The sequence below is a fragment of the Poeciliopsis prolifica genome, unplaced genomic scaffold (genome assembly GCF_027474105.1).
Source record: "Poeciliopsis prolifica strain line A6 unplaced genomic scaffold, Auburn_PproV2 SCAFFOLD033, whole genome shotgun sequence".
In the NCBI taxonomy this organism is placed as follows: Eukaryota; Metazoa; Chordata; class Actinopteri; order Cyprinodontiformes; family Poeciliidae; genus Poeciliopsis; species Poeciliopsis prolifica.
Window position 1 is genome coordinate 5,427,842 of NW_026562408.1, and position 26,522 is coordinate 5,454,363.

The window sequence follows — 26,522 nt, forward strand, 5'->3', positions numbered from 1 at the left end:
CTGCAAATATAGTGATAGTACCCATTTACAAGACAGTATGTTGACAAGCATTCTAAACATCCCAAATACTGTCATTTCAGTTTAATCTTTTATTCCAGCCTGTTATGGCCTGACATTTGTAAGTTATTTACATAGATATCTTTCTTAATTTATCTTTTTACACTGCTGTGTTATTTTATTAGGTTCCTTAACATATCTGAACACTATAATTAGAAAACAATTTAGAAGGGTGTTGCCTTAAAAATTCTAATCAGAAAACAATTCCAAGAAAACTGAAAGTCATAGTCTCGTGCTCAAATGTTGACAATAGCACAATGCAAGGCAAACATCCAGAAATAACAAACTACAGGTACCCTATGGGGAAAAGGTGCAAGACACTGTATTTTTATCATATTGTGTCTCAAAATAAACTTTGTGTACAATTTGCTGATACTTTTCCTTATGCATGCCTCTAAATACAACTGATCATTCTTTGTAATGCTGTCTGTTTAAATTTATTCCAGAATCATTGCATAATCTCATAATAAATTTAAATAATAAATCTTGTAAAAAAAAAACTGTTACAAACCTGAACTGGTTCTTATAAAATGCCTGACTCTTGGGATGAGGCAAGGTTTTATTTTTTCAACTTAGTAAAACCAAGAGCTGGAGTCTTGCCTCAGTGCAAAAGCCTAAAGTAAACGTGTTTATCCCATAGCTCTCCTGTTAGACCGGGTGGCTGAGCGTCCAGGATAGTCTGCTCAACAGTTAACTATGACAGCGTGTTAGAGCAGCAGATGGAAGAAAAAGTTTTCGCCTGAAGAAGACCTCTCAGTGGTTGCAATTTAAATAGTAATTAAAAAGATGATGATGAGAAGAGATCATTCAATTTAGGAATCATCTTTTGCTTTGATTAGAAGAAGCACAGTTATTTTGCAAAAGTCATTTCAGATGACAATCTTAAGTAATTTGAAAAAAATAAGGAAATTAAGCAGTGAAGAATTGTTTTAGTGATTAAAAAAGAAACCAGCAAGTGATCATGGCACATTCCTTGTGGTTTCATTTGGCAGAGACTATGTCTACGTGGGAGAGGAAGTAGTTTTATATTTCAGACTATATGTGAGATGGGTTGGCACCACTTTGTCTCTCCTCTGGTAGCTTAGGATCCACTGCTCTTCCATCAGGGAGACAATGATTTATGTGCAATATTGAAAAACAAACAAAACAGGAAGAGACCACCAGACATAGGGACATAATGACTGATTAAATTAAGAAAACATTACATTACTAAACAAAGTAGGGTGTTGCTAGTGGAGGTCAACTATTGTTAAGATAGTGTTGTTGTTTGTTCACAAACCCGGGCTAAAAACAAACTGTTACTCTGTGGTTTATTGTTTGCTTTTTGGTTGTGTTACTTGGTCTTGGTAAACCAAAGTGTATTTACAGTGGGTAAAGGGCAGCACTTATGTCACAGTTATCTTAATAATGGATGACAGTACATGTGGTGTGTATTTGAATTACAGAAAGCTTTAAATAACAGAAACTGACAAGCTTCTTTAAGGTGTGTATTTCATATGTTTATTGATATAAACAGTTTAGCAACAATTTAAAAAAATAATTAAACTAGGAAACATTTTTGCGTCACAAAGTGTCAAAGGGCTTCAAGGTAGTAAAAAAACAGGTTTGATTGTACAATTTGTGAGTCTGAACACAAGCGGGCGATCAGGCCCAGCAAATATTAGGCACAAAACCTGAGAAGCTTGTCAGGGAACCTGAGTGGTGTCTGCTTTCATACTCAGTTGTCATGGACCAAAGCCCTGTCAACCAACAGTTTTGTACAAACTGTTGGTTAAAATGTACTGCAAAAACAAACCGATTAACCAATTAAGTGCTCCAGCCTATTGTTTACCTATATCCACTTTAATTTTGACAACATTTTAAAATCTGGATATTTTGTAAAGTTGACATGTTTTGTAGCTGTATATCACATTATAATGGTATTCCCTCATCAAACACACGCCTGGAGTGTTGTTTGAATTCTTTTGCATGCATATTGAGGAATCCTTGAATCTCCTGTAGCAACCATCATTTGCTCTCAAAAAACACCACCCTTTTCAAGGTGTTAAATTGCAAAGACAAATTTGTTTCAAATCATGTTTAGTATATGTAGCATTTTTTATAACAACTGAAGGTAGCATAGTTACCTGATTTTGCAATACATAATATTGCCTTTTAAAAAGCCTTAATTTAATCAGTCATTATGACCCTATGTCTGCTGTTTCCGAGGAGTATCGCAAACAGCAGTGTCAGAAACCGTTCTTAGGACACTCTGCTTTCACCATGCCATCACAGCAATACTCCTCTAATAGCCATTTACAACCGTTCTTTGGAGTGTTGAACTGAGAAGTAGTTTGTATGATAAGCTCAGTGAGATAGTTTCACCAGGTGTTTGCTAATTGCTGCTGCTGCTAGTCTAGTGGAACTGTGTGGAAAAGGTATTGGGGAGGGGTGGACTGTGGGGCAACAGCTCAGAGGAGACTGCAGCTCCAAAGAAGAGCTTTGTGTAAATAGGTGGAACTCCCACATGGCTGCCATGGGAGATGCAAGGATTTCTCAAACATGCATGAAAGAATCAAACAGTCCAGGCACATTTTTGATACATTATATTATACTGTTATAACATGAAATAAAGCTTGAAACAGTCAATTTTACATGAAACCTTCTCTTTAACAAAATGTACAATGACTTTATCTGTATCCTGTATCTGTATCAGTAGCCTTGAGTTGCTGCAGTTTACAACAAAATATAATTTCCTCTTGTCTTCATTTAACTTGATGCCTTTCCACACTAGACCACTTTGATCTTTGAGAACATAGAAAACTTAAGACTTATACAAGTTTTGTTGTTGTCACACCCACAAATTAGCTCTTGGGTGAGGCACTCAGTGGAACTGATGCCATGACAATAGTAGGGTAAACAGCAGGAAGTTAACTGAGGGTAGATGCCTCCTGTGAGACACTAACTACCCAACCCTCCAGAGAAAACAGAAGTGAGATACTGTATGAACTAATGTGTTTTGAAGAGAACCTAACGAGGAAAGCAACATTTGTTTATTTAAGAGCTGTCTCTTAAACAACCACTCTTCACTTTTCTGCATATTTAGGGGTTGTTGAGCAGAATTAGCTTTGAAGAATGTTGAGGGCAACTATTGTGACTTATTGCCTGATTATAGTATTACATGACTATAATCATGTAATACCCTGGCAGAGCAAAGCAGTATGTTACACTTCCTGTGCAAAGTTAAGAAGATGAGCAATAGAAGGGCAGTTTGCATTTTGTGGGTCTGACTTAACTTATGCCCACTTTCCAATGTTTATCTAAGAGGTTTTACCATCTTTTTTAACAAGTACTTTCATGTTATAACAATTTTGTGTTTTCTGTAGGCAGCTGGCAGGTTTTGAAAACCAACTTATGTTCACATTTGTCCTGCAGTGCAGTTATTACACAGACAACACATCTCATTTTTATTTTTTTAAATTCATACATGATGCAAGACTGTTTATCAAACTGCCATGTAAATATTTTGAGTGTGAATCCTTCCTGTTTGAAATGACTTGGTTTTTACCTCTGTGAATAGGTGTGTCTCAGTAATCCTACACCATTAGCATGTTGAGTTTAATGTAACTGGTTGAACAGCCTCAACCAGTGAGGCACAGGGACCTTGCATTTACACACACCCACATGCCATGGTATGGCTGTGTGAGTCAAGCAGATGTATGCTTATCTGCCATGCTTTCCTCCCGTAGGAAAAAAATAGAATGAAAGCAGTCAGCGAACAGGTGTGTGAGAAAGAAACCACGGCAAAAACATTTTTTTTTCCTTGCTAGAAAAAAAAAGTGAGCGGAAGGCGGTAGCTATGAAACGGAGGAGGTGGGGGAACTCTAGAAGAACCACCCAAACTTTCTAAGCCACCCAATCAAGTTGCTCGCTTGGAACTGGATCCCTCCCATGATCACCACCTGAGAGCAAAGAAACACAGCTGTGCCTCACAGAATGAAAAGACTAAGAAAGAAAGCAAGAAGAAACTAAAGAACTTGAGAGAGCGAACGCTAGGGTTTAGAAGATCGTGAAACATCTTGGAAAAATAAAACGTACTTTTCAAACAGGCAAGACTATGAAAGAGCGTTTGAAGTCTTAAACAAGAACATAGAAAAGCCACTCTAGAGACAAGAATCTGAATCTTTGGAAGATCTTTGTATCTGCAACAAGACTGTGAGCTGACCGTTGCCGGAATAAATGAACTCATCATAAAGGGAAGATACCATAAGAGGAAACTGGATATCAAAATGTGGACAAAAAAGAAAAGAAGAGATTGAAGAAAGGTTTTAGAACTTCTTGATTTTCTAACACATTTCTGGAGGGTTTTTTTTTTTTGTCTTATTTATTTTTTCTGTTGGAATTTAATGTTGAATCATGTAGTATCTGTTTTCCAGCTCTGAAAAGGGCTTCATTTTGAATATTGACTTCTGGGAGCAGATTGATCTCCAGCACCTTGTGTTGCTGACGATACAGACATGTCTGTAGAGGATGAGAGATGCACTAACAGCCTTAAGGATCAAAGCGGTTCTTCCAATCCCAATAATGGTCAATTGCTGAAGGAAGGTTCTGACCCGGTTGTTACCATCCAGAACCAAAGCCATGATGGGATTGTCCTGGATCGCATTGCTTCTTTGTCACTGGACACATTTGAACGCAGCGACTTCAAAGGGAGATTTTCAAAGATCCAACTTAGATCCAGAAAGAGGACAAGGATCCTTGCAGGTAGGTGAACGCATGCTGTGATGGGTCCTGTTTTAGTTCACCTTAGTAAGAACTCTTATGTTTGAATATAGAATATTTTTTTCTGGAAGATGTTTTGAGGAAGAAAACTACAAAATATTGGTTCACACCTAAAATAGTGATCCTGAACTCACCAAAAGGAATGTGAATATGCAGGTTTTTCCCAACAAAGAATGAGAAGAAGTTGGTGATCTTTTGCTACCTTCAGACCCTCTCTGTCTCTACATGTCTGCCATAAGACCAAAGGGTTAGCAAGTGACTTTTGTATGCTCTTTGAGGCCATTTTTGTTTTAAGAAAACAGACTGTTATAAGGTAGAAGCAGTGTTGTTTGGTGGTCTAAACCAGCCTGTCGTGTCATGTCCAAGCACCTAAAGCTTCAAAGTTTAATTTTACAAGGTCCAGCAAATGTTAATAAATAGAAAATACTGAGTAGAATTGAACTGGTTTTTTTTTTAGTGCAGGACTTCATTATTTTACCCACATATACCACATACATTGCCATTCATTGCACTTGTGGCACACATGTTGCTTTTGAAAAGGATTGTATATCAATGCCCGAACTTGTCATTTTAGCATCAACAAAAAGCTACAGCAGCATCAATTTCTTACCAGGAAAAAGAGAGAGAACCCTTTTTTCCTTTTAGAACCTTATCAGTTATCTTTGCTCCACTTCCATCTATTCACAGAAATAAATAGATAAAATGAGGAATAACCAAGTGTAAAGTCAAGTGATTTTTCTTTAGTAAACCTGTAACATTAAAAAACCACCATTTCACAAATTATTCAAAAAGAGTAGCGTGGATCTAAAGTGAAGAAAATTTTGAATATTTGGGTAAATGGAGAAAAAGGGTCAAAATAATTTTGTTCCCTTAGTGGAAATTAGCCAGGAAGAGTGAAAATGTGTTCAGTTAAAAGTGGAAGGGAAAGTTTGGGCTAAAGTAGTGCCTTTGCAACAGAGTACCACCTGCACAAACTCTTCTTTCAGAAAGGAATTAACAGCGTCTTAGAAATAATTGAGCAGGAAGGTTAAAATGGTCAAATTCTCAAAACAAGAAATGCTATGAAATTGAATATTGTGGGACTTCTCTGCTGTGGTACTCTGGACCCCCGAGGCTTTGATGTGAAAGAGGCAAGTATGTCTGGCATGAAAACTTCTCTCACTCAGACATTCTTTAGAACAGTGACCTATTGGATCAACCCAGCTGTGTCAGTGAGACACTACTATGTGAACTGTAAACCTCAAACACTGTCTTGGGATATGTAGCATTTAACTCCCACAGTGTTGTGATGTTTGAGTAAATACTCCTGACAATTATTCAGAGAAATACTAGGAGCTAACGTGTCAACATGAAATGAGTATTATTGTGTTTAATCAATTTCTTCGTTTTGGTCAGAAGATTAAGAGCTTGCAAGCAACTGTTTCCAGCAAACCAATGTTTTTACTTTCTTCTTAACCTGTGACATTGTAAGTTAAAACACAATTAGGTTTTAATTGTGTTTTTAGGTAAATACCACTTAAACACTTTTTTACAGTGCAGGCTGACAGTGACTTGATAGACTCCCAGAGTAACTGGGAGTCTATCAAGTTAGCACACAAGTTAGCACATCTATCCAGTGGTCAAAGGATATCCAGTTTCCTTTGACCGAGAAGGACTGACCATCCTCCTTGATGGTGGATGTATAGCATAGATAGTGAATGTAAACTAATAAAGGCAGTAATCATTTACTCATTGAATAGCGCTCTTTACAACAAACGTAACTCATTTGCACTTAGCAGGTGCTTTTAAATTAAGCAATCATCTTTACTAGAAATACAAAATATATATTTAAAAAAAAACGTTTTTCTGTTTTTAAACTTCAGAATGAACCAATACATTCAAAAATTTATTAATTTCGAATTAATCGGATGGCCATAATAATTCTTTCCAATTTTTTGAAATGAACATTTAATCCATCTTTAATTTGAAGTTGAGTGATATGCTCTACAATTCATGTTTGTTAACGTATGATCATATGTGCACATGCGTGTATGTGTTGCCTGTGTGTTTGGAAGAATCACATTCCAGCAGCTGGCATGCCCAGGCCTCTGCTCAGAATGTGAGGAATCCCATGAGTTTTGCAAGGGTGAGTGCATTTTTTTGTCTTTTTGTTTATGATTTTTGTTTGTATCCCAAAACATGGGTGTAGCTGTTACTATGAGCAGATTTTCTTCTATCTCATGGTTTTCTATTAATTTGAATAGATTTTCCTATCTTGTGTTACCTTGGGTGTACTCCAGTGAGTATTTCCCATTTACACTTTTCTCTGTATGTGCAAACACTTGCTCCATCTACTGCAGAAAAATAATTTGAATCTTAATTTGAAAGTGTCTCTTTTTTTAGTATGAGGAAACTCTGCATCACAGGGAGTTTTTTTCTTCTTGCAAATTTTTTTTATTTGTCAGTATGTTATTTTTGAAGTAAAAAACATTTTTCATAAATCCCAACAATTAACAGTACATCATCATCTTGAGTGTGAGAAACACACACACAAAATGCAATTCTTTGTAGAAACTCTGTGGGTAGTGCTGTTTTCTGAGGCATTTTTGTGTGGAATTTTGATTAATGTTTACTCTGAAAACATGCATGCCAGGTTAATCAATCACTCTAAATCTCCTTAAACACTGAGAGTTAGTGTGTGAGATCATAGTTGTTTGTTTTATGTGTCTCCTTATTTGCCTTGTGGTTGATTAGAGACACACTTACTTTGTACCTGTGTCTTACCCATTGAATGCTGGGAAAGGTAAACACTACCAACCTTTAAATGATGAAATGGTTGGGTTTAAAAAATGAATGTATGGACAAAGATGAGAGAGTGAACTTCAGTAGATAATAACAATCTCTGAGTATATCTGATGTAACAATAACAATATAATTGCAATGGTATCACAAGGGGATTTTCAGATAGTATTTTCTCAATGACTGTAGCAAAGTAAACATAATTTCCAGACCAGATTCAGTTTGCGGAGGTTCCCTGTTGAATCTCTACTCCTCTGAGATCAGGCTCTAATTGTCTCTTAATGTGAATCAGGCCATCTTGTGCTCTGTAACCCTCCTGTGAGCAGCAGCTTTCAAGATGCTCTATATTATATGTGTCCCCTTGTCCCGTACTCACATACTCACTGTCCTTTCTCCCTTAAACATGTCCTGTGGTCCTTCTGCAGCTCAGGATGACGCGAGGACCCTAATTATGCACCGTTTATGCACAACTAGCTTGATCATCTTACTTTTACTTTGTAGTTTGACTTTGAGTATTGAATGTAAGAAAGTAAAAAGTGAAACATTTAGTTTAGTTTGTCTAACTTATCAGTTATTTCACTCTTAGTAACTATGCTTTAACTGTATTAATACAGAATAATTGAGACTGGTGAACAACATTTTCTGCCTATAAAAAGTAGCAGTAATGAAAAAAAGATTATATAATCATTTTAGTTATGGCCTTAGAATGTTGGTGACTACTTTTTGATTAATTGGCCCTGACTGGTGACTACACACAAATGTTGTCTGTTTTCAGTCAGTGAACACCCTCTAACTAGGAGACTTAAACTTCCTAGTTTTGAGTTTCCTTGAGTAGTTTAAAATATAGTCGGGGTAAATACAGAGCTGTAATATGCTAATTTAGAGGAAACTGTGTTCTAAAAACAGTAGAAAACACATTGAATCATATTTCAGTTTATTCAGACTCCAAGAAAAGCAAAACTTGATAAAATGAAGGCTAGATGAAGCACAGCAATGTTGCTTGATATTAACCTTTTGAGCTTCCAACCTTTTTTTTTTACTTATGGTGATCACTTCTATAGGAAGGGAAAAACACTTCAAATGTCTGTACATTTGAAGTACAGACATTGCCTGTGTGTTTGGCAATATGTGTAAAACCTTTACTTATCAAGTCACTCGGCTCTTACGCACTTGGAACGATGTTGCCTGTGCTTCTAGTATAAATAATTAATGATCATTTATAACATAAAGGCATAAACATGATGCTCATTTATCTCCTATAAGTGTTTTAGAGATGAGGAATTTCTCCCGAGATTTGTATCTTTTTAAAAAAGCAACAGCTTTTTAAAACCCATTAAGCATCCCCTGTGAACTCAATCACCCAAAAATTATCCTATTTGATCCTCTAAGTTTAAAGTCATTATTTTTATGTTTCTTTTTAATGTTATAGTTAAATCATGTCTTTTTTATGCTTTATTTCTTTTTCTTGAAGAAGCAAGGACTTGTCAAGACCTAACTGAAGTTCATTATATTTTTTTCCAATATAGAAACATAATATTAAAACATTTTTTATCCTACTTAAGAAAGTCAATACATCAAATAACAGAACATCTTGTTACAGCTTATATGTGATGTCTATGTGAGGGAGTGATGACAAAAAGGTGTCATCACTCCCAAATCAGCCTATAGCCTATTGGCTATAGGCTGATTTGATCTGCCTGTCACTGTTTCATTTCGCTCTCATTGGCTTAAAATGTTCATAGCATACTTGTGGTACATATTATGTACATATGATGAATCATCCAATTTTCCTTTCTCTTTGCATTGTGTATTACTCAGTAGTTTTCTCATTCCCATTTTCCCTGCTTGTATTTTTTATGTTTCCTGCAATTCGGTGATTTATGCTCTCTGTTGTCCTCTCACTACCTCCTTCTCACCCTCGCTCTCTCCTCCCTCTAAGAGGATTGGCCGCTTGTGTCTGCTAACATCTGTGTATCACTGTCCTGAGAGAGCAAAACAGAGAGGGGATGGGGGCGTAAGCTAACAATATAGCAACACAGAGCTCAGGCAGGGCTGACATACACTTTCATTGCTCGTGCGTAGACGCACTCAAAGCAACAGACGGCTGCAACATCCGCATCGCTCATTGCCCACCTGCATCGTCCTCCTTCTCTCCTTTCCTCTTTGCTCCATCAACTCCTCCTCCTCTCACTCTCATCCTGCCGTCCTCTTCCCCCACTGCTGTCTGTCACCGTGGCGACCTAGCCTCTGCAGCCATGGCGACCAGCCAGCAAGATTCGGGGTTCTTTGACATCAGCCTCAAGTCTCTGCTCAAGTCTTTAGGAGGCAGTGAGTACAGCTAACAGATGACAGTTGTTGTTGCCGTTATGCCGGACAAATGCCTGACACATAGCAGTGATGGACTTAGAGGCTGTCAGTGGGTCCTGCAGTTTACAGACTCTGCTTTGTTTTTGTGAGTCACAGAAAAGCTGGCAGCTGATCTGCCCTTGTCAATATTTGGCAATGTTATGTAATAGAACAACATTTTGACAAATACTTTGCAAAAAAGATAACAGCTTCATAAGTGTAGAGTTATTCCTACGTAGTTTTCAACAGGAATGTCACATCTTTTGCTCAGCCAACAGAGTGGAGCTTTCTGGCTTTGTTATAATCATAGCATAGCAGATTTGGATCCTAACATACTTGTCTGTCCACTGAAGTCTTGCTATTGCCATTCTAAGAGAATCCTGAGTCTCTCTCAGTTTTCTTGTTTTTGTTTACTAAACAGAACTGCTCTCACTCTGTGGTAGTTGGAAGTGAACACCCAGCAGCATCCTCCATCAGTTTCTGTTGGACACTGTGTTCCTCAGCCTGGCAACTATGGAGTCAGGAATCTGTACAGTCACAATAAGCAGAAAGCATCCCTTTCTTATGCAGTTTGTCATCACCGTATCATTAGTTGTTATGCTGTTGAAATTGAGGATACAGAGATTAGCCAAGTGGTTTGTGCTGGATTGAATTTTAGAGATTGATATTAGACTGATGCAAGTTTTTTTGGTTTTCTTTCTATTTGCTGATGCAGTCTTTTTAGGAACATTTGCAGAAGTAAATAGATTTTATGAGAGTGTTTGGCTAAGTTTAGTTGGATAACCAGTAGCAAGTTCGCTTAGCTGTCTGGCTCATAAGTTAATTTTCAGATGATCTGATCAGCAATAGCAATCTTTGTTTTGTTTTTGTTGTTTGGTTTGAATATTTCATCTCTATTTAATTTTTTTTTCTTCTGGACTAAATCACATAAAAGATAAAAAATTGTTCTCTGTTACAGAAAATAACAGAGTACTTGACCATTTTTGCATTACAACTGTCCCTGTCAGATTCCTACTAAACTCAAAAAATGGCATTGATATACATCCTTGTAGCTGATGCTTCAATAGATTAATAGTAGTGGGAGCTCTTAGTTAAGCTGTATTATAAATGTAGGAAAAAAGTCAAATCTTTGAACCACCAATTATCTGCACTGATGATGGGAAAATTGTTCGGCCATCTGGATTTATTGTTGTTGTCTTTTAAATGTGTTTAAGATCCATGTTGAAGTACTTTTTTTACTAGCTTCCAGTCTTTCATTTCACCAATTTAAGTAATTATTTCTTACCAGGACAAATGTACATTTTATGTAGTTCTGCTTTTCAAATGTATTTCAAAGACATTGCTGAATGTCTATTATTTAATACATCATTCAACAACACAACAGAACTTGCAAGACTGCTCGCAATCATTGTTTGTCAGCTTTCTTCTCCAGCAGCAGCCAGGTTAGGCTCTGTTGGGTCTTGTTAAGGGCAGTTAAATTGTACTTGTTGTTATTCTCTCTGTTGTTTGACATGACTCATCTCTGGCTGTTACCTAGAAACTGACAGAAATTAGCAAAAACATGCACAGGATCAATCATTTTTTGTAGATCAAGAAACATTTTGGGAGGCTTTTAAACACCCAAATGAACATCTTATCCATGGTTATAAGATGTGAGACATCATCCAGGTTGCATTAGTCTTTACAAAATCTGTTATCTGAATAAATTGTATTTTATTTGTTGTTTTTATACATTTAATGTTAGGGTTGCACCAAGAAATCACCCAGTCAGAAACAAACAAAAAATATTTTACCATTTAGATAATGTGCCATAACTCAGTTTCACAAGGTTGTGGAAACAGGAACAATCGTTTGTCTAGATGTTGCTGAGGAAAGGAAACTCAAATTTAGCTTTGTAACCATGTTTCCATCTAACATAGGCATTTATGGTTAAATCAAAGGAATTTTTAATGATGTAAGAAGTTATTTTCATAGAAACAACTTTTTACTACATTTTTAAACATGGCTGAGGTTTCATTCAGGCTGGGAGACAGAGAGTGAAAGTGAGACCTAACAGATAAGAAGGTTGAATGATGTACAGTAAAGTTGCTGTTTTAGTGATAAAACAGCAACTTTACTGTTTTATAATAGCAACAGTGATAAAGGCAAGCTTTAAAAATAAATAAATGGCAGCATACGGAATGGCAAATACTTAAGCATTTTTGCTGAATTTACGTATTGTTGGAATCAGTTGCGTAAAGTTGATTTGTGATATTTAATTTGCACTCTTAAACAGTACTGTAAACACTTGTGTTGTTTTTTAAACCAACATAATCTAATTAAGAAAGTATCAATTGTTCACTTGAAATACATTCTGTTCCAGAATCCTTATGTTGGTTTTATAGAAATGCTTGAAATGAAGGTTTAATTTGTTGTTTAAGTTTGTATTGAAACGCATGGTATTTTGGATAAAGTCATTCTATAATATCAAATTCATTATACCTTTTAGCTTATTATTGAAATTTTGAGTTTTTCTTGATACATACTGTGTTCCTTCATACTTTCTTGCTTGAAGCAGTAAAATATAATTAAACATGTACATTATGTACTAAATGTTCAGAGTCTGTGTTGAATCATCTCTTAAAATGCTGAATCATGCAAATCCCTGTGCTTGTCTGTCAGAGACATGTTTATGTTCTTTTCCAATCCTCTCTCCCCTTACTTTTTCTGACACATTCCTGTACAGTACACACAGTTAAGTTCACATTGGCAGACACCTTACAATTATATAATTTGGAAGCCCTAATGGATTAATTTGCTTGGAGTCAACTTGTTTTTTCCTAAATGAGATAAGTGCAATTTACTTTGAAATTAAGCCATGTTAAGTTGTTTGACTTCCACCAATTTCCACATCTGTGTTTATTTCTTTATGTGTGTTTTTGTGAGTGTGCACTTGTGTATGAGTCGGGGTCAGTGGGAGTGGTGGGTATGTAAGAGTGACCGCCAACCGTCTATATATAGCGCCTCCCTCCTCCCCTTGGCTCTCTCTCTGAACAGTGTTGAAATTCCAACCCAACTCTTCTGGTCGGACCTCTACAAGGATAAGATTCTGCTTAACTGCTCCAGACAACTTGAAGACAGCCACTTTTAGAGAATTGCTTCATTTCACTTCTTCATTCAAATAGGATTCAAGGATTCAAAAGTCACAGGAACTAGTGTTCAGAGACTCGGTGGCAAATCGGAGACAGAACTGAAGCTAAAGTAGGAACTGACAATTTGACTGTGGACTCATATTGACAGGCATGAGGCCCTGGACAGCCTCTGATCTTACCAAACATTTGGAAATATTCTCAATCCATCTTTGTAGTCACCTGTCAACAAAAGTAGTTTGCACTTGCAGTTTTTTGATGTTTTAAAAGGATACCTTGATGCCATCGTCTCTTCTGAGACTGGGACTCTTTGAGATCTGAGGCGCAAAGCATCATTCATGTGGGAAGTGTCAATCTGGTTCTGGCTTTTTCCAGTCTGGAATATCATTTGGATTAAATTCGGGATACACCTATCAATCCAGTGTTTGTGACATCTTTCAGTTCAATTTGGTCAAGGATGGAGCTTCACATTTCCCGCTTTGGTTAAAAGCTGACCAAGAATTAAAAACAGACATTAACATGATGTCTGTGATTTCTAGTGTGGTAGATTATTTTGGTAGTAAAGAAAAATACCGTCTTGCAAGGAATTACATTTATCAAGTAATGGGAGCTGACTTTTACTTTAAGTAAAGTCCAGTTGCTCCTCCGTCCTACTGCTTAGTCCCTTTTCCTACATTGTACTTGTGCCTTTTGGCATTTACATCATGGAAGTTCCAACCAAATGGAGTAGAGCAAGTGTCATCAGCTTCATCAAAGGCCTTGGTAAGCTTGCATGCCTGTGCATTCATATGTACACGTGTGTGCATCCTGTGAGTGCTCAGGTTTCATCCAAACGAATGGTTGAATGAGAACAATGGGGCTGTGGGCTCAGGGAGTCAGTTCTCACCTCTCCACTTAGTCAGGTCACATGGTCATGGAAGGTCAATTAAGACCTGACATTGTTGTTATATGATACTGTATGCGTAGAGGCGGCCCAGGCCTTCTTGACATATGATAAATCATCAGGAGCTCAACATGAGCATAAATCCTTTTCATGGTGTAAAGAATGTTAATACTCTTTTCAATGTAATCTCAGAACATACCTCTTTTTGTATATTTTTCCCTACTAGTTCTGACTTTTTTCTGTCCATTTATTTTCTCTTTACTTAAAAGCGAATGTAATCATGAATGAACGTCAGTTTAAAGTGATGCGTGACTCTTTTTTTCTCCATCTGTTCAAGTTAACTTGTCTCACTGTAAAAATTGGACAATAAAATGTATTCTTAGTAGAAATTTAAACAGATAAAGCTTAAACATTAAAAGCCAGTGTTTTGACTTTTTATTCAAAAAGCAAAAATCATCTTTTTGGGGTTTTTAATTAAATAGAAGGATATTCAACATTGATAATAAGATAGTCCAAACCACCTACCACCTATTTTGAGAATAACACAAAACAGATTTGTGTTATTCTGATCACAAAACTTATAGTATTTTAAACACATTTTATGTAAGTGACCAACAATATGTGGCATTATCCTGAATTGGACAATAAAAGATACACATTTTTGTGATTTTTTGTCTTTTACAAATAAAAATCAGAAAATTGAAACATTCGTTAAGATAATAAATTGCATATTTATCACTGTTGCAGTATCCGTGACCACAAGTTGTCTTATATATGTTCAGCCTATTGGATGGAGTCTCACAAAAGTTGATGCTCACACCTGACACTGTTTGAGGTGCCCAACAGTGAGGAAAATTAGGATCTGTTGTTACTGATATTGGCAATATTTAAAACAGTAATACTTTTGGGTGTTTCAAATAGCCTGAAGCCCTAACATGCATTTGTATTCGCAATTTTCTTACAAAAACAACTTAAGCACAGCCTTAAGTTGCTTTAAGATTTGATTTATTACATTTATGAACATCAAATTTCAAGTCTTGCCACACATTCAATTGGATTCAGGCTCTTTGACTGGGCAGTTCTGTTGTAACACTGAGTTCATGTTTAGGGTTGTTGTTTTGTTGGAACAACAAACTCCAATCCAGTCTGAAAATTTTCTCAGCCTCTCATAGGTTTTTCATGATATTGCCGTAACTCCATTTCTTAGCTTCTGTAAATATTAAATTTGTGGAGTAGACAACTAATAATCGTCATGACAACAGACATTGTGCAACCTCAACCATAGATTGCTGCAGTTATTCTACCTGTCAGTTCTTTGTTCTCTGATTAATGTTTCCTTGTTCAGCCTGTCAGTTTTGTTAGACAGCCATGTCCTGGTTGGTTGGCAGTTTTTCAAGTCCTTCCTATTATTTGATCATGAACAGTGATGAGATGTTCAAAATGTGGGTAATTGTTTTAGAACCTCATGCTGCTTTGCACTTCTTTTAAACTGTTTTCCAATGTTCCTTGGTCTTCATTATGTTCTTTGTTCACCAATATTCTTCTAAATACCTTTGAGCCCTTTAAGGAGTAGCTGTTTTTATAACTAACTTAAACTACACGCATGGTTACTCTATATACTAATCAAAATTTGGATTTTATTTAGAGGTATCAGACTAATAGGGATTGACTACAAATACATTCTACACTTTTTATATTTTCAGCTGTACATTGTGTTGGTCTGGTCTGTCAATAAAACATGTAAATTACTGAATCCTTTTCAAGGCAACAAAATATAGCCCAGTTGGAAGTAAGTGTACGTTAAAAATATTTTATAATTGCTTTATTTGTTTCCTCAGCTTCTCCAGTGGGACTGAAGCCACCAATCCCGCCAGTCAGTGGAACGTTGGGAGAGAGGAAGGGTCCATTCGTCATGGCGCCTGTTAACGTAGACCCTGAGAGCAAGCCCGGGGAGTTTGTCCTTAAAAGCTTGTTTGCAAACTTCACCTTGCTCTCCGAACGCAAGATTCGCATCATCATGGCGGAGCCGCTGGTGAGTGAGTTTAAATTCATTTTTCCCCATACAGGTTTATCTCTATTTTTTCTACCTTTTTGCTCAGATTGCAGAATCAATGAATATGCATTTGGGCCATTTGACTGTATTATCTAAATCAACTTTTAGGAAGATCTTTATTTACTAATGTTTTTCATGACCTGCGTCCTGAAACCCTTAGCATCTTGTCTCTTATAAAACACAATCTAACTTGGGAAAGTTGAACAGAATTTTCAGTCTTTCTGATGAAATATTCCAAGATGGACTGAATATAAAAAAGGGGGAAGAAGTTAATCAATTGAATAACCATTTATTTAGGAATATGGGCTAATTTGTATGTGATGCAAATACCACAGAAACTTCCTCTTTATACATTTATATACTGTAAATATTTATATAGTAGACAAATATTTTTTTTTCTTCTTACTGACGTATTTATTGACTGTTGCGTTAAATGTTCATTTATACTGACAGACGTAAACCAAGTAGTTAATTCCATCTGCAACCGTAAGAGAGGTGTCACTAATGATTAATTTTGTGCTACCACGGTAGTTAAAGCTGAAAAGCTGATTTATACACTTAACACAAATGATAATCCAGACTTTGCCTAATAGTTTGAAAGTTGTGTTATTTTTTCCATAACTTAGCTTTACATTTGACAAGTAAAAACAAATTAAGTAATTTGTCCTTGACTCTTTGTGCATTACCATCTCCTTGGTTTCCACTTATTTCTAGGAGAAGCCACTTAATAAATCCCTTCAGAGAGGAGAAGACCCACAGTTTGACCAGGTGCGTCTTCCTCATAAAGATGTCAATAGTCCTTCCCTTCTGTGCTGCCATAAATGTTAATATTTTAGTCATTTATTGCAATATATTAAGTCACAAAAAGAGTGAGTCTATATTCCACCTGTTCTTCTGACCTCCTTCTGTGCAGCTGATCAGCAGCATGAGCTCTCTGGCGGAGTACTGCCTGCCCTCCATCCTAAAGACTTTGTTCGATTGGTACAAGAGGCAGAACGGCCTTGAAGATGAGTCCCACGAATACAGACCCAGAGCCAACACAAAGTCCAAAAAGTGAGAAAGAAAAAACAGCAAAAACTGTCAGTTTAATGCTTATGTTACTATTTGCTTCAGTCATCCACTAAAACTGGAAAGCGTATGGATAATATTTTTAGCAAAAGTATTTGTAAATGCTTTTTCGATGTATGGGCATTACTTTTTGAAGATTAGGCGACAATGTTTCCTATTTTTTGAAAACAAATAGAGTTATTGTCACATTACGTATGTATGGCTTCCCATGACATAATTCATTTAAGCTGTACCTGTGTCACATCAGTTATTTTTTGTTCGTTCTAATTTTCACTGTAGGGCAAAGTGGATTTCCTGTTTAACATATCAAGATGGTATCATTTATATACCCTTTTGACCTCAGTTTATTGACAAAAATTATAAATAAGGAGAACGTTAACTTCATTAAATTACAAACCAGAAGTCTGCTACTATTAATTAGTTCTTCTCGGATGTAGTGTGAACAGCCAAATAGAAACATCGTAAGTGCTTTTATGTTAATAGAGGTGTAAGAATAGAAACAGCAAAAGCATTTACCGTTAAATGGACGCTCTTGCAGGAACCATACTGTAAAAAAAAAAAAAAAGACGTGATAACTAAACATTGTTTCCCTGATTGTGTGTCCCTCAGTGATGAACAACAGAAGGACTACTTACTGGAGCGGAGGGATTTGGCAATAGACTTTATCTTTTCTCTAGTGCTTATTGAAGTCTTAAAACAGGTGAGGCTTATTTTAAGGTTTAATTAATTACTGAAACCTTACTGGATGTCTTCCTTTGATGTAGTGAATTTGTATTTACTGTTAAAACAGCATAGCATCTCATGTGGAAAATTTCCTTTTTTTTTCCAGCATTTTTGACACACAGATATCTGATATCAGTTTTGACCATTCCAAGAAATAAGAAAAAAATAATAAACTTGAAGATATAACTTTAGAATGTTGTTTAAATAAGTAGTTGTTGGTGGGAAAATATACACAGGGATATTACATTAAATGAACATGATGAGAACATCCTTAGTCAGCATTTTGAAGCAGGTTTTGTACTGTTTAAACCTGAAACATATAATTCAGAGTGCTTCCTAAACTGGGAGTTAATGTTACAATATGGCAGAAAGTGCGAGAAGATTATAGAAGTTCATGATTCTGGTATAGGATCTCAAAGTAATATGAAATCAACTTTTATTAAATCAAAATAGACTACATCTTTAAAAAATTCAAAACATTTATTAACAAACTGTAAGATGATAAAGGAAATGTCCAGATGGTCTTTACAATTCAGAAGAGATTGCAGAAAAAGTAAATTTTTAAACAAGGTTATCTTTTGGCATACTTATGTCAATTTTCCTTTTAAAATTTCCATTTCCAATCTAATGAAGTGGTGAAGTTGTTTCACAACTATTTATTTGTATTTCAAACATTCCAATCATATAAAAATATGCATTCTTCAAATTATCAACAATTGGTCACTTTTCCTAACTTTTTGAAAACAATGACTCTTATGTTATTTGGTCTCAGTTTACTTTTTCATTAAGTAGCTAAAGATTAATTTACTTAAACTAGCATTTGGCAAGCAGTATTTATTGAATAATGTTATTGGTTTGCATTATATTTTAATCTGATATATTTTATCTTCAGCTTGTGATTTTAATGCAACATAAATAAACAGATCATCAGAATCTTACCTGATGAAATAAGCATTAAATAAGTAAAATGTTTTTACTACATTTACTTTTTTTTTAATTCCACAATTTTCCTATTGTGTCGATATATTGTTTTAAAAATATTTTGTTTTCCACTACAACACCATCTTAATTTGAAATTCAACAATACATGTATTTTTATTCAGATCCCCCTCCATCCTCTTTTGGATGGACTTATCCAAGAAGTCGTCAATTTGGCTTTCAAGCACTTCAAATACAAAGAAGGGTGAGTAGACTTAACACGAAAACCTTAGCTTTTACTATATATGTGTTCAACAAACATGATTTGCACTAATAATCTCAATTGTGGTTGCTTTTTAGGTATCTTGGACCCAACACTGGCAACATGCACATAGTGGCTGACCTTTATGCAGAAGTAGTAGGAGTTGTTGCTCAGTCAAGGTGCCGGGTTTCACTTTTTTGATTATAGTCCAATAATCCCTGTCTTGTTAAAGCCTTTGCCTTATGTGTCAGTGTGGACTTTGTAATTACAGTAGCAACATGACTCAAGCTAACCCCATTTTAGTAGTGACAAATGCTGTCTTACACACAAGCTCTAAAATTGACAACCATTTGCTGTGTTATGTTTGTGCGTGTGTGTTTATACACACATCGATAATAACGACACTCTAGATGATGACCCTCTAACTCAGTAATGTCTGTAATGAGAGAGTTCATTTTGCTGGAGGTTATTATCATGTAGTGTGGGTTGGCAAAGCAGCTCAATGACTGCCACCAGACACAAAGCACACACTCTTTAGCAATATCATTAGTTCAAGTTAACACTCTGAAATCTAGTTGAACAAACAAAGACTCTCTTTCATTTGAGTGATAATGTTATACTTAAAAAGCTTCCTAAGTTTAAATCTCATTTCAGTTGAAAGTTGGATGAACAGATTCATAAGTAAATGTTTTGAAATGTTTTATAGTCATAAAACATTTTTAGGGTACATGAAACCATTTTCTCGCTGATATTAAAATAAATATATGGGTGTGCTGGGGTGGCGCAGGGATGAAGGACAACCCACATGCCTTAGTCCTCGATGCGGCTGTCGCAGGTTCGATTCCCAGCCTGGCGACCTTTGCTGCATGTTTTCTCCTTCTCTCATCACCCAATTTTCTGTCAATTAACTACCACATAAAGGCCACTAGAGCCAATAAAACCTTTAAAAAATATAAATGAAAAACGGAAGAAAACATTGTTATTGTAGTAATAATTTTGTTGTTCATAACATTCATTAATTGATTTTAGTGGATTTTTCACATGCGGAAATAAGCAAAATGTAAAACGCTCATTTGATAAAATTAGTACAACAGAATGGGGTATTCCCTTGATTTGTTCCTTAGCAGGGGAATTCAAGGTGTATCAGCAAAAAAGTGATAGGAAAATACAGGAACAACTTCAGAGAAAAATGGCAACAGCCTCATCCAGTAAATGTGTTGATTTCAATAATCACAGTGACCTTTAGTCTCCATAACATAGTTCATCTCTGAGCTCACTTTTCTGTGCCAAAAACATATATATAGCAAAGAAAAACAGTAGTCTGTCTTGTAAGCAAAGAAAAACTGTACTAGTCCTCTTTCAGCCAGTTTATAAGAAACTACAGCATCAAAGTTGGATGAGGGGGCAACAACTTCATGTTCATTCCTCTTTACTTCACGCAGAAAAAGAAAAATACTGGTGACTGCATTACTTTTTGGGCTTTCTTAACAAATCACCCTTGATGTTAATTTTTTTTATTGTCAAACTTGTAGCCATTTAAAACCTCGGTCTGCTTTGATACTAGAAAGCAGCCGATGTCTATGTGTAGATTCTTCCCAACAGTGTTGGAACATCTAAGAGGAAAGCACATGTTATTTTCCCTCTAGATCACCCCTCCAGATTCCTTTCTAAAATTAGGCCTGCAAAGCACTGTTGGTTAAATGCATCAGGATCATGTGTAAATATACAAACACACACCAAGCTCTGACTGAGCATAAAAAATATCTTGTTAGTGTGTGTGCACACATAAATATTTTATGTTAATAGGTTTTGCTTGTTGCAAGTAATAATTCCAGTAACTCTAACCTCACTTGGGGGAAATGTAGAAATAGCACAATTTACTAAAACACCAGAGGCTACAGCAGTTATTCACATCTGGTCACTATTCCCCCTGTCAGGTTCCCAGCAGTGAGAAAGAAGTTCATCTCTGAGCTCAAAGAGCTGAGACAAAAGGAGCAAAGCACGTACATCCTTCAGTCCACAATCAGTCTCATCATGGGACTCAAATTTTTCCGCATCAAAATGTACCCAGTGGAGGACTTTGAGGCCTCTTTTCAGTTCATGCAGGTAGGTTTCACAAAAACCATTTGCTAACTTTGTTGTTATTTACATACAATAAAAATCAGAAAAGCAACAATAACAATCTCAGTGTGTTTACTGACAGATGCAATCTTACTTACCATCTGCTGGCATCTGGAAGCTATGTTAAGCTTCCAGCTGACCGCAGTAATCAGCAGTTAGGTGTCTGGTTTGGTTTGCCTTTGATGGCAATTGAGTTGTATGTTTCTAATTTCCTCTAATCATAATGGAGCTGAGATTTGAACGGATGACCTTGCATAATGTTTCGATCACTGATGTTGTTTCTTGCCTCGGTGTGTCAGCAGGAGTGTGCACAGTATTTCCTGGAAGTGAAGGATAAAGACATCAAGCACTCATTAGCTGGGCTCTTTGTGGAAATACTTGTACCTGTTGCTGCTGTAAGTGCATTCTGCTTAGCAGTTCAGCTACACATAATGTCACATTCTACTTAAGAGCTTTTCTTACTAAATCTTGCAATTTTACATATTTTGTGTTAATATCAAAGAAAATAGGATTCTGTGGTAAAGAAGTTATTGGTGTGAGGAAAAGGAATTTTTTTCTAAAGAGAACTCTGCATCATTGTTTTTCTCCCAGACTGTGAAGAATGAGGTGAATGTTCCCTGCTTACGAAATTTTGTAGAGAGTTTATACGATACCACTCTGGACCTTTCCTCTAGGAAGAAGCACTCTCTGGTAGGTTTCTGACCATATTCTGTTTCATTACTGCTCATCTCATTTCATCTCTTCTCTATTACCAACAGTTACTTAGAGCACTTATGGTGGCTCTCCAATATGTGGACTTTCATCGCTCAGTGAGGAGCGGGTTGAGAGATTAAAGAAGGGCAGAGTGATGCAGGAAAAGCTAACTTTTAAAGCTAGTTTGAAATTATTGAACCACATCATAAAGCTAGCTGTTGGAAGCAGCACAATAGATGTAGCACCACATTTTTAAAAACATAAAGAAAACAATAAACCATTTCAGTTCACTGGTCAGAAATTTAACTTATCTGCTACCAGTTTTAGCTAATTACAATTTTACTTTAAGGATGTTAAATAACATCCTATTTGATGTCTTTATAATAGGTAGTTTTCAGTAAAATAAAACATGAATATCTGACAAACGACTTGGCTTCTTGTTATTGCCATCTATTAATGGAATTATTAAAGCCTCTTACACATTTTATGCTTTTTCTCGATTCAATTTTAAACATCTTACTGATGGTGACAAAAATGTGACATGTTTAAATCTGAGTGCGTATTTTGTTATATATTTTTTTCCAACCAGTGGATTGTATCCCACGGTTATTTGACTGGCGTAACTGCTAAAAAGCAACGTCACAGAGCTGTTGTGTTGTATTGTTGCGTGCTGCTGGTAACTGCTATTTTGGTTATCTACCTGGGTTCCTCATTCTGCTGCAGCTGACGCCCATGTCTGGGATACAGATATGCCACTCTGTTAGTGTGCATGCTTATTTCTACAAATTCTCTACATACTGCAGCCAACTTTTACAAAAGCAGTCAAGCTTTTATACACCCCTTTTCAAACAATACTTTTTTTTTTTTACATGTCTTTCCGAATGAGCATTACTGAGCATTCATGCCCACTAACAATAACCTGCAATGACAGATAGCAGAATGGACAGGCATGACAAAGATGGTAGCAATGTAGAGTATTTCTCTAATTGTTATGGGTTTTACATTCTTGAGAAGCTAAGAATGAGTGGAGATTTTGATTTGGGTTAGAGATTGGGAAAACAAATACTTTCAGTGATGAGTGTCAGGTATATGATGCATTTAAAAGTAGCATTTACAAAACCATTCAAAAGAAGGTTTTACCTGGACTAACATGGATCATTTGCAAGACAGAAATTATGTCTATGCAGTCTGCATTCAATGATAACTAAACAAGCAAAACAGCAAGTTCATGATTGTTGTTGATAGTTTTATTGCTGCTTTAATTGAAAATGTGAAATTAGTTCTTGATTTTTACTTACTTATTATGATTTTTCTGTAGAGATTCCTGTGATTACTGATCTGTGATGTAACGTCTCTCCCCATATCAGGCTCTCTATCCTTTGGTGACGTGCCTTCTGTGTGTCAGTCAGAAGCAGTTGTTTCTCAGCCGATGGCATATATTCCTAAACAACTGCCTGTCAAACCTGAAGGTCAGTTTTCTGCTGCTTCATGCAAATGCAGCTTCTATTGCACTGACTTGCAAAAGTATTCACACACCTTAAATTTTTCCACATTTTGACACATCGCAACCATAAACCTTCATGTATTTTGTTGATCAACACAAAGTAGTTCTGATTTGTTAAACTTAAATGCTGTTCGGTTTTTTGTATCCTGCCATTTTAACTTTGTACACCCTGAGAAGAAAATGCCTCTGTTTCAAGTATTGAAATAAATTTGTTGTACTTCTACCTTTTGAAGTAACAGCTTCAAACAGATTTTTCTACGTACTGTTTGTTGCTTGAAGTCATAAAACCGAAAAAAGATGGGAATGCCTTGCTTTTGCAGCAACACGAGCAGTTTATCAGAGTTGATAGAAGAATTATTGGAGTTAAATTTAGGGCAATCTTGAAAAAAACCAGTTAGAAGCTGTGGATCTAACCGACCAATGTGTGAACTAGTTTTTCTTTGTTTGGTGATCAATAGCATGTTAACTTACAGTATAATGACTGCATGCCACGTTTCGGCCTTTGAAAGAAAGACAGTGTGTACACTTCAGACACCTGAATACCATAATAGCGCCACCTCCTTTATCTGTAAAATCAGTGTCTCTTGCCTCAAGCAAAACACTGTAGACTGATAAGCAAATGACTAAAAACCGTCATAACAAAAGCCTGTAAAACCTCCTGACTAACAGTTATCACTTTTATGTACAGTGAAAAAAAGTGCTGCAGGATTTCTTTTTAGTATTCTTTTAGAAAGTGTTATTAAAAAGAGATGTGACTTTATCTACACAATGAAAGATGTTTTTGTGTTTTTCTGCTTATTAATATAGAACAGAGACCCCAAGATGGCTCGTGTGGCTCTAGAGTCACTCTACCGCTTGCTGTGGGTCTACATGATCCGGATAAAGTGTGAGAGCAACACCGCAACCCAGAGGTAACAGTTGTATGTAATTACAATCCTCAGCATAACTGTAAATCTATTGTCTCATCTGAATTCTTCTTTTTTGGTCTGAATGTGATTTGACTCCTCCTCTATTTTTTAACAGTTTTTGTTTCTAGATTCTGTAAAGAAGAGACATTGTCATGATTGAAAAGCTGAATGTGTGGAAAAAAAATTGCTCTTACTAGTATTTTTTCCTGTCTCTTTTAGCCGTCTGACGTCCATCACCTCCACATTGTTTCCTAAAGGGAGTCGTAGTGTCGTACCCAGAGACATGCCCCTCAATATTTTTGTCAAGATTATCCAGTTTATTGCTCAGGTGTGTATTAAATAGGTAACTTTTTATAGTGCATTTTGCACTGCTTCTTGCTCTAAATACAATGTTACTGATACATAACATTAAAGATGGTTTTAAGGAGTACATGAAGGACATAAAAGCTAGAGAGTAAATACTCCCAGTTTCCAACTTTATGTTTTATGCTCTTTGAAAGGCCACATCCCTTTTTACATGTTTTTCCTCTCTCAATCACACTCACATTTCAGATAGTCAAACTAATATTAGTATCAAACAAAATGACTCTTGTTAACAGTCTGGCTGCAAGATATTAGGAAACTGGGTTTTCTTTATTATTCCAGGTGAAGCAGCAGGACATGTTGAGGTCCCCCTCAAGGCTTAACATTTTCTGCTCTGCTCTCATTGAACCATTGTGTGTAACCTCGTCATAAGCTTTCACGACTCTGAAATGGTTAATTTTAAGTGTTTGCACTTAATGTGAATCAGCTGTCAGAAGCTCACCAATAAAAATAGCAAATAAGAGCAGCATGTTTTTCCTTCTTGTAGGAGAGACTGGATTTTGCCATGAAGGAGATCATTTTTGATCTTTTAAGTGTTGGGAAACCTGCCAAAGCCTTCAGTCTGAACCCAGAGGTGAGGAGAGCAGACACAAGTGTTTAGACATTTGAATTCTACTACGCAGCAGTGCATCAGTGTATCTCTGGCATTCCAACTGTTATTCTAGGTAGGCTGAGAACAATGTGTTCTCAGTCGTGGCCCTGAAGTTGTTTGTACCTTACTAAAGACAATTTACTTCTGCATCTGTAGGAAAAGATTGAATTTAGTTTCTTTTAGATGCAGTCTATCCTTTTGCTTTGAACGTCACAATGCTCAGTAACAGGTTTTACATAAGTCAATAATATTTGCAACTTCAGTTAAGTAGTATAGTAATTCTCTACTGCTGTTGTTGCACTCTTTACAATTAGCTTTCAACTGCTGTTGTCTACCCTGCAATTTAAAGACTACATGTGGTTTTTCTTTCAGCGTATGAACATTGGTCTGCGTGCATTCCTGGTCATAGCAGATGCTCTTCAGCAGAAAGACGGAGAGCCCCCAATGCCAAACACAGGAGCAACCCTGCCCTCTGGAAACTCTTTAAAGAAGAAGAAGACATATCTCAGCAAAACACTAACTGATGAGGAGGCCAAGCTAATAGGTTTGAGTCTGTCAGCAAGTTTTTACTCTTCTGTAATGGAAATGTTATTGCCAACTCTGTGATTCGTCTTTGTCTGCTCCCTGCAGGGATGTCGCTGTACTACTCCCAAGTGCGGAAAGCTTTGGACAACATCCTCAGACACTTGGACAAGGAGGTTGGTCGTTGCATGATGCTTACCAGCGTCCAGATGCTCAACAAAGAACCAGAGGACATGATCACGTATGCATCTAAACCCTAAACTCCCCCAAATAATTTAAGCTTTTATTAAAAAGAGTTATTAGTACCTAATAAACAACCATCTTGTTTAGCGGGGAGAGGAAGCCGAAAATTGACTTGTTTCGGACATGTGTGGCAGCCATTCCCCGAATCCTTCCTGACAGCATGTCCAAGCCAGAGCTTATTGACTTGCTTTCACGGTAACTTTCACACTGATTTTGTAAAAATGACAGAAAATACTTTAAACATTTTTGAAATAACTCATTAAAGACACATAAAAACTACTCTTCTTCTCTTTTACCTCAGACTTACAGTGCACATGGACGATGAACTTCGACTCATTTCTCAGAACTCCCTGCAGAGCCTGTTACTTGATTTCTCAGACTGGAGGGAAGACGTCCTGTTTGGTTACACGCATTTTCTTTTACGTGAGGTATAGCATCTCTTAACTAAAACTATGCAAAGCCACCAAGTGCAACTTAAAACTTAGCATAAACTTAGTTTGTGTATGATAGAAGTAGTCTTTTTCATTATGTTTTGCATATATTTGCAACCAGCTAACAATTTGTTTTTCTCTGCCATCCATATTATCTAAGATTATTGT

At 36.4% G+C, this 26,522-nt stretch overlaps 1 protein-coding gene across 7 annotated transcripts in view; it reads left to right on the top strand.

Moving 5' to 3' along the window:
- The window catches only part of fryb (furry homolog b (Drosophila)), a 56,634-nt gene that overhangs the window by 4,286 nt on the left and 25,826 nt on the right, over nucleotides 1-26,522 (top strand). For 2 of the 7 annotated variants that reach the window (XM_055051694.1, XM_055051695.1), the window contains exons 1-18: nucleotides 4,462-4,800; nucleotides 15,792-15,985; nucleotides 16,721-16,774; nucleotides 16,920-17,059; nucleotides 17,684-17,774; nucleotides 18,901-18,980; nucleotides 19,076-19,156; nucleotides 20,915-21,083; nucleotides 21,401-21,493; nucleotides 21,690-21,788; nucleotides 23,159-23,260; nucleotides 24,103-24,206; nucleotides 24,423-24,531; nucleotides 25,054-25,140; nucleotides 25,531-25,702; nucleotides 25,789-25,921; nucleotides 26,011-26,118; nucleotides 26,225-26,351. In XM_055051694.1, coding sequence (XP_054907669.1) covers nucleotides 4,554-4,800; nucleotides 15,792-15,985; nucleotides 16,721-16,774; nucleotides 16,920-17,059; nucleotides 17,684-17,774; nucleotides 18,901-18,980; nucleotides 19,076-19,156; nucleotides 20,915-21,083; nucleotides 21,401-21,493; nucleotides 21,690-21,788; nucleotides 23,159-23,260; nucleotides 24,103-24,206; nucleotides 24,423-24,531; nucleotides 25,054-25,140; nucleotides 25,531-25,702; nucleotides 25,789-25,921; nucleotides 26,011-26,118; nucleotides 26,225-26,351 — 2,190 coding nt within the window. In that variant the 5' untranslated portion in view covers nucleotides 4,462-4,553. Of the gene's footprint in view, nucleotides 1-4,461; nucleotides 4,801-9,633; nucleotides 9,925-12,934; nucleotides 13,833-15,791; nucleotides 15,986-16,720; nucleotides 16,775-16,919; nucleotides 17,060-17,683; nucleotides 17,775-18,900; nucleotides 18,981-19,075; nucleotides 19,157-20,914; nucleotides 21,084-21,400; nucleotides 21,494-21,689; nucleotides 21,789-23,158; nucleotides 23,261-24,102; nucleotides 24,207-24,422; nucleotides 24,532-25,053; nucleotides 25,141-25,530; nucleotides 25,703-25,788; nucleotides 25,922-26,010; nucleotides 26,119-26,224; nucleotides 26,352-26,522 lie in introns of those variants that run through there. The other 5 variants (XM_055051698.1, XM_055051701.1, XM_055051696.1 and 2 more) reach the window with 4 other exon arrangements.